The 13,011-nt window shown below is 40.3% G+C and overlaps 1 protein-coding gene across 1 annotated transcript; it reads right to left on the bottom strand.

Moving 5' to 3' along the window:
• Positions 1-707: 707 nt before the first annotated feature.
• Positions 708-11,745, bottom strand: sepsecs (Sep (O-phosphoserine) tRNA:Sec (selenocysteine) tRNA synthase). The gene is made up of 12 exons (XM_073474820.1): positions 11,584-11,745; positions 9,901-10,016; positions 9,664-9,818; positions 9,223-9,341; positions 8,329-8,487; positions 7,979-8,132; positions 7,762-7,864; positions 7,433-7,562; positions 5,603-5,694; positions 3,673-3,766; positions 3,406-3,496; positions 708-1,386 (listed from the first exon to the last, which is right to left on the bottom strand). Exons 2-12 carry the CDS (start codon positions 10,012-10,014, stop codon positions 1,140-1,142), a joined length of 1,458 nt encoding a protein of 485 aa, XP_073330921.1. The 5' UTR covers positions 10,015-10,016; positions 11,584-11,745; the 3' UTR covers positions 708-1,139.
• Positions 11,746-13,011: the final 1,266 nt, after the last annotated feature.

Here is a 13,011-nt window from a genome sequence, read left to right as displayed (position 1 = left end):
ATCGTTAATGTAACACGCATCAGTGAACATAACTTTGTTTACTACACTATCTATGTTTGGACTTCACTCAGTGTCTGTTTCTTGCGATCTGTTCCAGAGCCTAAAAGTCGATGAGCTACTTCAATAGACTGGGTTCAAATGGAGTTAATGGCTCAAAGGCTTTTGTATCACATTACAACACACTGCACCAACATATTACATTATAAAGCTATATCGCTTCATGTATCAGTGAGTGGAGGATCCTAATGTATTCCCAAAACAGAACTCTGGCATTGTTTTCAGACTGAAAGACTCACTAATAGAATATTTGATTTAATATCTTCCCTGTAGAGGTTTTTGTGCATGTAAAAGATCTGGAACATTAAGTCGGCCCCAACAGAAGCTCCTCTCTCCCACAGAAAATACTGCTCCTGAAACGCCTCGTCAGCAGTCCCGTCTTTAATTCCGCGACATCACACTATGTCACCATGTCACACATTCCCATAATTTATGCCTAGAGCTTAGTTTGGTATGTAAGGATTCATTTTGTGAAGCTGCTCTGTTGTTGTTAGCAGTGATGGCTCAGGCGTGTGTGAGCTGACCAACCAGAGGAGAGATGGGGGGGGCTTAAAGTGACAGGAGCTAAAACAGAGCGTTTCAGACGGAGAGAGAATACAGTGCTGCAGCAGTGGACAGTATCAGAAAACGAAAAAAGAAAGGCCATTGGAAATGGTCGATACATAATCTATTTTAGTAAAAAAATCCATCATACAGAACAGCATTTTCAGTACATACGGACAACAATGCACTTTGGTCTAATTTTAGATCAGTGGTGAACAACCATCTGCTCCTGAAAAGCATTTGCATGCAGCTTTTGTCCGTACATCTACTAATTAGCCAACTTTCACAGAGGACGGAATTGATATCACCTTGTGTCATATTCGTTTGCAATGAACACCTGCACAGTTTCATCATTAGCTGTTAAGGCAGAGTTCAAGTCAATGTCTGAATTGATAATCCATTAGCAAGTGCCATTCAAAACACACACACACACAGTTCAAATCAGGCAAGAAGTAAGAGCAGGCAGGAGAGGGCTCAATCTAAGTCGAAATCACTTCACCGTCTACGTTGCCAGTTAAAGTGTTTTTATTCCTGCTCAATCATTCTCCAGTAGCGTCCTCCTGGCACGACGGAAACTCTGGTGGACTACTTTTCGCAGCATTTCCCTCTTTCTTCAGGGTCTTCAGGCACTTGTCGAGCCTTTTGATGCACAGTGTCACATCTTCACGAGTGATTCCAACAGCCGAGGCAGCATTGAGGTAAGGACAGGGGTACGCCTCCGAGTGCGACATAAAGCCGCGGAACGTGTGGCCGCTTATGGTCTGCTCCTTGCCCAGCGGTATTACCCTGGAAATATGGGTGAAAAACAAGCAATGATAAGTATATATGGTTATTATTTGTTTTATTGCCTGAACCTAACCAACTGCTGCAAAATTGGAAATATTCATGTAAATACCTGAAAACCATAAATTCACAAAGTCTAATGAAAAAAAGCCATAAAACAAAACCCAACTTCCATGCGGGACACAAACTGTGTTCGTCCACACCAGAGCCGAAGTCAGTATCCACTTGGCCAGCACATCATTTCAATTACTGCACTATTGAGTAGTTTTATACTATATCACCTAAAGACTGACCTTTCTAAAGGTTTTCCAGCAGAAAACTTCTCATAAAGCCACCCAAACGGTCTTGCAAGGCGGAGTATCACCTTCCATACACACAGATGAGGTTACATACACTAACCTTTCCAAAACAATTTGCACTCAGAGCACGAGTTGAGACGGACACAGAGCTCCCTGAAGCATGCACTACTACATCCTGCAAAACCACACCCATCCAGGAGAAAAAAACAAGTTTTTAGGGAGTCCCAAACCAAAACAGTAATGCTGTGGGACAGAAAACCCAACGGGATCCGCTGAAGACACTATAAACCTCTCTAGTAACTGAGGGGGACTGCAGAGTTGGGTAACAATTCTATATGGGTTCAAACCCTGTCACATTCAAGTAGTCATGTGATCCATTGTTAGCCCTGTTTTATTGGTAACTATTAGCAGTTAGCTTGATACAGTTCTGCCAAAGGCTTTCTATTCAGCTGAAATGAGAGACACAAGGCAGCACTGCATTGTCAACGTAACGCGACCGTGTGTATTTCCAGAGGTGGATATTTGATGCGAGAAACTGCTAAACCTTTGAGCTGTAGCCGGTTTCAAAGTGTGAAACCCTGCAAAACTGTAAGCAATACGTATGCCTTTGAAATGAGGCAGGGCTGCAACCACCGTCAGCAGAGTTTAGACTCACTTTAATTTGAAATCAATTACTGGCTAGCTATTAGTCTACGTGTATGACAGACCATTATGGTAGGGAAATGCATTCTAATAAGATATACATCTCTATTAATCTGCTGTGCTGATTAGAGAGATTAGCTCATTGTTGATGTGGAAAAAAGCCAGCTTGTTCATACAGTATTCATGGTTAGCACTGAAAATACTTTATTTATTAAATGTGTATGTTATGCTGCTATAAATTATAAGATTAATATGCATCATTGGAGCATACACCTTAGAAGTCAATGCATCTCATTCAGCATGCTACTGAGATACAAGCCTAGAAGATGTGAGTCAGCTCTGCACTCTGACCATGGAAAAATGTTGACTTGATAGAAATCAAGAGAGGAAGGAAGGAAGTGCGTGCTTCTTTTATGCTTTTTAATGCAATTGAGCCATGAGTGCATTAGAAACTCAAACACAAAACAAGGAGGACAGAATGACCCGAATAAATCATTCATCCCGGATATTTAAAATATTTACATGGGCTCCCGTGCTTGGTCAAAAACTATTGGAGGGAAATAAAGAGAAACAAAAGCAGCCCCCAACTTGAAATTCTGTATTCTGGCAGCCATGAGTGACTGAGGCAGAAGGCAACAAAGAAGAATTGACAAATCCGCCTCCCTGCCGCTATGAAAAAACACCAGCAGTGCGAGTCAAGGACATGGCTGTCAATGCTGCGTCACAGTTCGTGCCCGCTGTGGAGACGTCGCTCTGCGGATCATAATGGAAACCATCCTGTTAAATTGGGAGGCGGCCCCTGACAGGATGGGCAGTCTAATCAACTAAAGTAGCTTCAGCTGCACCATATTCAGCAGATCCATCTGGCTGATTGCTGATTCCAACTGGCCATTTTGTTTGGCAACACGCAGCTCATCCCCCTCATTTTTGAGGATGTGGACAAACCCATATTTGACTTTCATGATGCATAGACTCACTCCCAAATACAGACACACCTCCACACCCTCTTGTTTTTTCTCTCCCTCCCCATGTTTCCTTTACTGGGCCAGATTGTGGCCACGCCCTTTGAAAGTGTTCATACCTGGCTCCAGACACCTGCCGGGTGAACAACATGGAGCCGAGGTGAGTCACTGCCTTGTCGCTCTCGGCCTGGAGACCATCCAGAGACATGGCTGCAGGAGAAAGACACCATACGCAACACAAAAACACAAAAATATGACGTTAAATATTTAAAATGAAGCAAATGTACTAATAAAAGGTCAGAAATGAAGCTTTCATCACTCAGTCCCCTCAAAAATAAACCAAAAAACATGGACAAGACAGTTTGTAGCCAGTAGATTGAGCTTACCCAGTGAAATGGGGTTATGTGGGGTTTGGAGCAATCTCTCCCCGTGTGCTGAGGCCAGACTCTTCAGCTCCTGAGCCAGGAACGAATAAATCTCCTGCAGGATATGCAGACACAGAGAAGAGGCATGGAGAGAGAACTAGAAAGGAGCAGGGGCCATACGAAAGAACTATAAATAGCAGCACAATGCTCCTTTCAAACTCTGCCACAGTCTTATTTTAGCAACAGCAGCCTTGGTTTTATTGCTAATCAAGCAAATCTATCCGCAAGGCAGGCCGGTCCATGTCCGAAACCCTCCCCCTTTACTCTTTCCCCTGCCTGCCTGCCTGCCTGCCTGACTGTGTGTGTTTCCCTCAAAGCTTCAGCACAAGCAAAGTGTCCGCTTCCTCTCTGGCAAGGATTTTTTTACTCGCGTTCCACACTCACCTCTGGGATCAATTAGCGAGGCAGGAGAGGCGGAAACACATGCTTTTATCCTGAGAGTCTAACATCCACATGTTTAAAGTATGCTGACAAAGTGTGTTTAGTTCGGGGTCTCAAAGCAGTGTGTGGGAGACTGAAGGAGTTGTGGATGCAGATGTTAGGAGCCCAGGACAGGTGGGGAAGCTGCACAACAACAAATCGCAGTGTTTTTGTTTCTGGCTACTGGCGCCAGATTTCCCAGTGAAGCATCGCACATTAAAGGATCTGCTCTCTGCAACAATGCGTGTGTGTGTATGAGCGTGCTCTTGCTGACTCATACTTTTCAAATTTGAAAGCATCGAGAGGGAAAATATTTTCTCTGTCATGAGTCAAACACGAACAGTCGTTCAATGATGTCAAGTGTCTCCAAGTGTCCCTTGTTCTCTAATAACAATGGATGACTTTATCATCCCTGGTGAGGAGAAGGGGGGGCGGCAAGTGGTGGAGAGAGTGCATGGCAACGGCTCTGCAGACAATAAGTGTGTGTGTGTGTGTGTGTGTGTGTGTGTGTGTGTGTGTGTGTGTGTGTGTGTGTGTGTGTATGTGACTGATGACTAAACCCCATCTTCACCAAAAAACACACATCATCAGTTCGTTCTTTTCAATATCGAGACAGTTTCTAAAATGGTGACATGAGGCTGATAATGAATCTCAACAGATGAAATGTCTGAATTATTAAAAGCTTTCGACCCCCCGGGAAGGGTGGGTGGGGGTGTGTGTGAGGAAATCACTCAGTTTTGCAGACAATATGGAAAACCGGTGCTGGACATTAATTATGCATAGTGTGGACCAGGAGAAATCGATGAGCCTTGACGGCGTCGGGTCACGCGAGAGGCCAGAGGTATTTCCTAGATATATGTTTCTGCTACGGAGTCAGTTTTTACGCTAATGGCATTTTGAGTGTTATATAAATGTTTAGGTCTGGCTTGTGATAATGTAGGAATCTTACTAACAGAGCATGAAAGCTTATTAGATTTCTTTTAAGTCACTTATTTCTGAATCTTTCAGGAACAGAAACAATCCAGAACATTTACAGTACATTTTATGGAAGAGCACTTCAGAGGTGTGAGAATGCTGCAGTGCCTACCGTTTGAAGAGAAGAGGGGGATGCTGCATTGTGAGCAACTCTGCTTTAAAGCAGCGAGCCACCAGGGGATGTTTTCTGAAACTTCTGGATCAATTTTATCTTGCTATAGCATACTCCTCCCCTCTACAAAGCTCAATGCTCGCTCCAGTCTCACTCCTCAGTCAGAATGCAGGTACACACACACACACAGTCATAACATGTGATCCGCTGCAATTCAATACAACTTATATAAGCTGTGGCTTTTTTTTTTTCTCCCTTCGTCGGGGGAAAGATGTCGACACAGCACGCACAGAAACATATTCACACTGACATTGCTGCAGTGTTTTTCACACCCATATATTAAAATACTCAGCCTCATAAAAGGTGGTGTTTGCATGCGCTCACCTTTCTTTCTGACAGCAGTTTCTTGTAGCCGCTTGCTCCCAGAGTGAGAAGGGTAATGAGGACGTCAAGGGAAGGCGAGGCCGATGCTCGACCTGGACAAAGAAGGTCGAGGAGCGACTCTGTTAAGCAGCTATAGAAACCTTGACAAAATATGTGCAGCTAATTATAGGCAGAAACACTTCTAAGCAGCAGCGGCTGTAAGGGTGAAGCATCTCATGTATGTCTACGGCAAAACAGGAATCAGTTTTCTATCACTGTTTGAGTCCCACTAAGAACTGGCCTGATAAAAAAACAAAAATCTGAGGCTGTGTAGCTGTGAGTGGGGGCTAGGGCATGTTAACAGAGGTGTCACCATTTTGATTCTACATCATAAACATGATCGACGATTTTTTCTATTCTGAAGGGTTTAACCCGGACAGATTAGAGAAACTACACTGAATTTCTATCTTTTGTTGGTATTGTTGGGTGTTGTTTTTTGTCGATTGTCTGGACTCTTTATTTTTGATGATTATTATTCGGACTCACCTAACCCTGACCTGCAAAAAGCCACCAGGACAAAGTCAAGTTGTTACCCTTCTGCCATCTAGTGACTCTTCATTTTGCTTTTGTGTTTAACAACTGACTGTTAAATAATCTATTTACATTTGATGATATGGCCTTAGTGTTGGTTTCAAATAAAAAATATGGCAGTAAAATCACACTTGATACTATGTAGCAATCTGTTGAAAGAATGTAAACGACAGGGCATAAAACCAATGATCTATACAAATAAAGAATCCATAGTCTAACAATGGCAAAACAAAAAATATATATATATATATATCAATTCAAAATTTAACCAAAACGTAGATTTGGAGAATCATCACATCCCTAATATCGATTGTCAACACTGCTTCTTAGCCTTGTATTCTTTGATCAGTCATTTCTTGATTTAAACGATGGATATTCTATATTTTTGTTACTGTCATCATATTGATATAATTTATTCCTCCTAAAATCACATCATTGAGCCACACTGCTGCACTGTGACATGTTCCTTCATCACAATGAACATGGGCACTGTGGCTTTCAGTCCGTCTCACAAACATTGACCTAATGCTGTAAATACTCACAAGCTCACTAAATGTGCCACATAAAATAGTCCCAACGGAATACACTATTTACTCTTGTTTGAGATCAGTGAGCCATTGTTTTCTCTTTTGTTTTATTACATCTGTTGTCGGAATAATGAGCAAGGTGGACAAAAAGAAGTTGGAAAGTACTGAGACATGGACTGACCCATTGTTAATATAAAAAATAGACAGCCTTTACCTTTAGATCATCTTTACCTAATACAAGCCCAGTCTTCCCCTGCTGCTTTGTGTTTAGGTAATATTATACACTGAAGCATTTGTGGAAGATAGCTTATTTTGTTTATTTCAGCTTTTTTTAAATATGAGAAAGCATTTTGGAGAATTCTTTTAAAATATCCCTCACATTAAAATAACAGTTTTCATCAGCAGCTTTCCTTAACAGTACTAAGAGACACTGGAAAAAATGAAAAATAAATCTTCCTAAATAGAAAAAAGGGTAAACAAAAGAATATATGGCAATATGACAGCATTTTTTAACTTTTTTTATATCTTTCTTGTCATAAATGTACTTTATTAATCATGTCAATCATGTATTAATTTCTAAAATTCCTCATATTGTGATGGTTGCAGATATAAGAGACAGGACAGATGAATATATGTACTTGTGCATAAATCCACATCCACTCATCTATTATTTTATCAATGACTTCAACAGTATCAAGTCACACAGCTCAACCACAGTAGCATTAATACTCACCTGGGTACATCTTGCTTATCTCCTGTATGAAGGGCTCATCAAAACCTGCTATTATGGCGCCACCTACTGGAACCATGAAGTTCTTGTCCAAGCTTTGTACAAAGGCATCGATTCTTCCTACACGAGCCCCCTGATGAAACACAGTCCAAGAAACATGTAATTAACCAGTCTATCTGCCAATAATGAGCAAAGAACAAATAACAGTAAATACTTGTACAGCTTCAGTTCAAGCTGCCACATGTAATTACTGCACAAGTGAAGACAAGTACAAGTATTCTACTGCATCTAAAATACAAACAACACATGGATCGGGGATGACTGGCACATACCTGTTGTATGAGGTGCATGCATTTGGACGACTGTACTCCGTATGCATTGTTAACTATGTGGGGAATGTTATATTTGGCACACATAGTGGCCAGCTCCTCAAGCCTACAAGACAAGATAATTTATAATAATTAATGGTTAAACTTCACTGGGATTTAGAAATCATCTACTGTGATGTTAACAGAAGTATCTAATGGGGTAAGTAAAAACTTATTTTACCGGTCAGGGACCCGCGGGGCGAAGCAGGACGTTGTTGAATGAACACACAGGACGTTCTCGGCTCCGAGCTCCTCGATCTTTCGCTCAACTGCCTCCAAGTCTGTCCGCAACTCATCGCCCTCAAGTACATTCTCCACCACCACCGGTTCAAAGCCTGAGAAAACAGTCAGATATGAGCAAGAGAGAGCAATCGTACGTGTTTCTATTCAACAAAGACACCTAACATGGCACAAAAAACAATTTCTAACTAAAAACAGGTCATAATATCTGCTGCCATATTTCTGACACCAGTCTAGTCTGTGAGCAGGATGTAAGGGTGACAGGAGATAGGACACAGATGTGATTAACACCTGCTGTGATCATGGCTTTGAAACAGGACTTCTGGTCGATGCGAGGCCAAATGATGTAGCGGGCCTTGGGTCTCCGATGACGAAGCGTCAGGAAGCACAGAGTCAAGCTCATTCCTGTCGCCATGGGAACTACAAAGCAGCTCGCCACACTCCGGACACCTGTTATCCAGAGGAAACAAAGCATGCTTACTGTACATTTTTCCCACATTTATACCTAAATTTAAAGGAGCAATACACAGATTTTTACGCATAAAGATTGCTTTACTCCTCACTATGTGAAAACATCTATATTATGGTCTTCTGTAGCTCTGAAGGAGCTCTCCAAAGATTGAACACACCTGACATCACAGCAAAATGGCAGCACAGTGAACAGCGAGCAGCTTTTTCATAATATTTTACTTTATGTAGTGTACAGTTTGCACTGTGAAATGTGATGTAACAACTTTGCAGTTGCTGTTTCCATTCAGTTAGGGTTACCTAACTAACCCTTGTATTTGATAGAGGTCTTTGTGAGCATCAGCTTCTGTCGTGTTGGGTTGGAATGAAACCCTGCATGTACATGGCATTAGTTTGCTGCAGATGTCCATGTTTTCTGGAGCAGATGCACTGCGAGATTGGAATACCGACTCTGAACGATCGACTTCCGACTTGCAATAGATTGCAGCATACAAGCTATGATCGGCCTGTGCTGCAACTATTTGGCAATTTGTGTTTTCTTTTTTGATCTGTCACTTTCTAACTATTGTGGGTCCCCCAACTTTATGTAAGAGCAACTAAACCAAACTACAGTAAAAAAGAAAAAAAAGTAACATAAATTCTTGTTATTTTGCATAAATACTGAATGTTCTTTCAAAATATATAACACCCTTAGTTTGACTGATAAAATATACATACCTGAGAGCTTTAAGATGTCCAACACAACTGAATTGGTCAGCTTGTTAAGCAAACTGGATCCTGCAGCTTTGGGCTGAATAGCAGCAATGTCACCTGACCGACCGATTCCATGGATCAGCCTACACACAACAGCAGAATGTCACAACAGGGACAATTTAAAAACTTCCTAAACAATGTGAAGCTTTAATTTATTAACTTTGATCTGTTTGAGTGTTTTTATTGGCTGAAAAAACTAATAAGGAGATTTTTTTTGGTTTAACGTATTGTTTCCAAGGTCAACTTTCATGCTCAGATGCATCTTTTGGTTACAATTCATGCAAACAGCTGAAGTTGTTACCTTTCAAATATCAATATAGGCCTCACAAATACAGTATGAGTCAGTCTCCGATGTTATGAATAGAGACTCTATTCATACATGGTAAAGCTAATGTCAAATTGAACCTGTAATGTCGTCTTGCCACGAGGCTAGACGCCACCCGGCCTTCCCTCTCTCCGACACCACAGTTGCCGAGGAAGTTGTTGCTGTCCATCACAGCCAGCTCATTCAGGAAGAGTTCTACGGTGCTCTCACTCCATCCTTCCTCTGGACACTTACCCTGGAACGTACACACAATGTGAAAAGTGAATGACTCGGCAGTGACCTTCAGGTGAGTATGAAGGCGGCTTTAGACTTTTTACCTGCTCCAGTAAGTGTCTGATGAGCTGCTCATGGCTCCGACGCGCCTGGCTCCCCTGTCGGATGTAGGAGGACGACACTATCTTCTCGCTCAGGCTGAAGTTTTCACTGTTCATCTCTGTCAAGCGAAACAGCTTCACGTAAACATTAGATGAAACCTCTGAGGCACATATACACACATATGGGGGAAAATACTATTCTATACTATAAGTGTTTAGAAGCACAGTCTTTAATTGGAGAAAATAAGTAGGCTATTATTTTCATTTGTTACAACAAATCTCCCATTTTCAGTATAGCCAGTCTTTAGCTTAGAACAGATACAGTGGCATTAGCATATATGCTGGGCAAGAAACTGCAGCACCAAAACAGCAACATGTTTATTTTTTAATTGTAAAATGTCCCACTAACAGAATATAAAGTTTGTTTGTATTTCTTTAATACATTTAAGGGACCCTTCTTAAAATGTTTGTTATGTTGTTTATGTAAAAAAATATTTCAGCCAATGATACTGTCTGGTACACATTTTAGGGAGTCAAAATGTGCTGACTGTGGTCAGAAACTTTGGGAGTGAAATTTGAATGATAAGGAAGTTACCCAGCAGGGGAGGCTTTAGTTTGCATAATGGGAAATGTGCTGCAGGACACAGTGCTTTTGGATCTGCTACGAGGGATTAGCAGCGTAGAATGTAACTGAGTACATTTACTCAAGTACTGTACATAAGTACAATTTTGAGGCACTTGTATTTCACTTACAATTTTAATTATCAGCTTTTGGATAACAACAGAATCCAATATTTTTCTTAAAAAATCCCAAACATCAGATCTAATAATTTACCAGGTTGATACACAGTAGACCCCTCATGTACAGCATATACATACATGCAAATATATATGTATTATTTACTTTTACTAGTACTCTTGATACTTAAGGACAGTTAATATCAGAAACCTTAAGACTCAAGAACTATTCAGATGGGTGAACGAAGTAGTAATTTAACATGATATCTTTACTTTCACTCAAGCAGGACTGTGGGGGACTTTTTACAACACTAATAAGTGAGGACGTATCAGCCTCTGCTGGACTGAGTCATGACTTCATGAAAGTCCAATAACAAACTGCTGGAGTAACACCTCCATCACTGATAGAGATCAGACATGTGACATGTGAAGACCTCTCAAGATTTCATGGGAAAGTGTCAGAAATAATCTGAAGCATAGCACCATGTTGTGGGGGGAAAGGGTATTTACATTCACCTTTTCATTGCAAGACGTTGTTTGGTAACCTCTATGTTTTATGTCATACGTGGTGCTGAGATTTTGGCCAGGACACTCCTGTAAATTACATTTCCAATCTCAATGATGCAATATTCACTAGTGCTCAATGTTGCTCTCTGACCTGCCAAGACAGGTTTTCTGTACACTTTCTTCTTGTGGGTTTGACAACAGAGCATTAAAGACAGGTAGAGGAACAAAACGTCGTGTTACATCGGTGTTAAACAACTCCTTAAGTTAGAAACCAAGCATTGTTTTAATAAATGAGCTAGCTTTAAACGTTTACCTCGACTTGTTTACCTTGGCAGCAAGGCTGCTAGCAGCTACGCTAAGCTAAGCTAAGCTAAGCTAATGCTTTCACGCGAGTAATAAGACCGCTGAGCTATTACGAGCTGAGTTGTCATATCTTCTTACCTCACTGCTTTCCTCTCAGACTCCCCGTGTTTCAAAGGGTCAAACCACCTCCAAACTACCAAGAGGCATGAAAGCTGACAGGAGGAGGAGGAGGAGGAGGAGGAGGAGGAAGCAGCATGGGAGCAGAGGAGCTGCGAAGACGTGACGTCACGAGGTCACATGACCGAGGAGAGCTGATCATGTGACCAAAACACGGCAGCGTTCACGTTAAACAAACCATTCATGTGACAGTTTTAGAGAAAATGTTATATTTTGAATAAGTTATTTAAACTTTAATTACATTTTTATGCAAATATTACAATATTTTCTAACTCGGAATTTAACTTTAAATATAATTGTTAAGCTGATTTATTTGGTATTTTTCGCAAGAAGCTGGTGGCAGACATGAATAATTGAGTGAGTAAATAAATAAATACATAAAATCAACCATCACAAATATTTCAGTGTTTTTAATATTTATTTAAAAGTGATTTCTGAAGAGGACTGACAGAAAACCGTCCACATGTTAAATAGCTTATATTTTGAAACAGTGGTATTTAATTGGACATTCACATACCTGGGCATGCTTTTAAATAATGAATCTGAAAACATCAATCAAACAATCTGAACAAATAAATTCAGAAAACAGACAGATTTATTTCAGCTCTGGAATAAAATTTATTAGAATTATTTGCAGTATTAAAACACATTACCTTACATATAAGGTTGATAGTATAGGGAGCAACAATAATCACTTCAATAGTGTGGCCTTAAAGGGGCAAAGGGGCAGGGTAGTGGTGTAGGTTTGTATATCATTGCATTCAAAGTTGTAGTACCAAAATGTTCTTACAGCATTGAAACTTAAAGTAATTTTTTTTTGCAGACTGACTTTTGTTTGTGTGTGTGTGTGTGTGTGTGTGTGTGTGTGTGTGTGTGTGTGTGTGCAACATTTCAATATTTAAATTAGCTAAGATGGAGCCAATTCTAATGATTTTATACACTGCTGGGTACATAATGTTTTAGAAATATACATCTTTGAATTTTTTTTAAATGAATGTAGTGTAGTTAAACCTACAACATCTCTCTAACATGTAATGGAGTACAAAGTAGCATAAAATATAAAATAGTATTGTAGATACTCAATTGTACTTAACATTGCTATAGTATATCACTAAATTTCACCTCAGATTATCCTTTATATCCCATATTATTATACTACACTACATTATGCTATATTATCTGATAATACCTGTATATTGTGTGTGTGTGTACATATACATAAATAGTTTAAATAGTTTATTGTATAATGTACTTCAGCCCAACTGGAACTATAATTACATAATCATATTTTATAATATTGTAGTGTACACTCATATCTGTCGATATCACGATACCATTATTCTCCTGTGACTTGCTCATTCTAATCTCACCACAATGTTTGCTCGAGAT

The sequence above is a fragment of the Pagrus major genome, chromosome 10 (assembly GCF_040436345.1).
Source record: "Pagrus major chromosome 10, Pma_NU_1.0".
NCBI lineage: Eukaryota > Metazoa > Chordata > Actinopteri > Spariformes > Sparidae > Pagrus > Pagrus major.
This window is presented reverse-complemented; position numbering and strand designations above follow the sequence as displayed.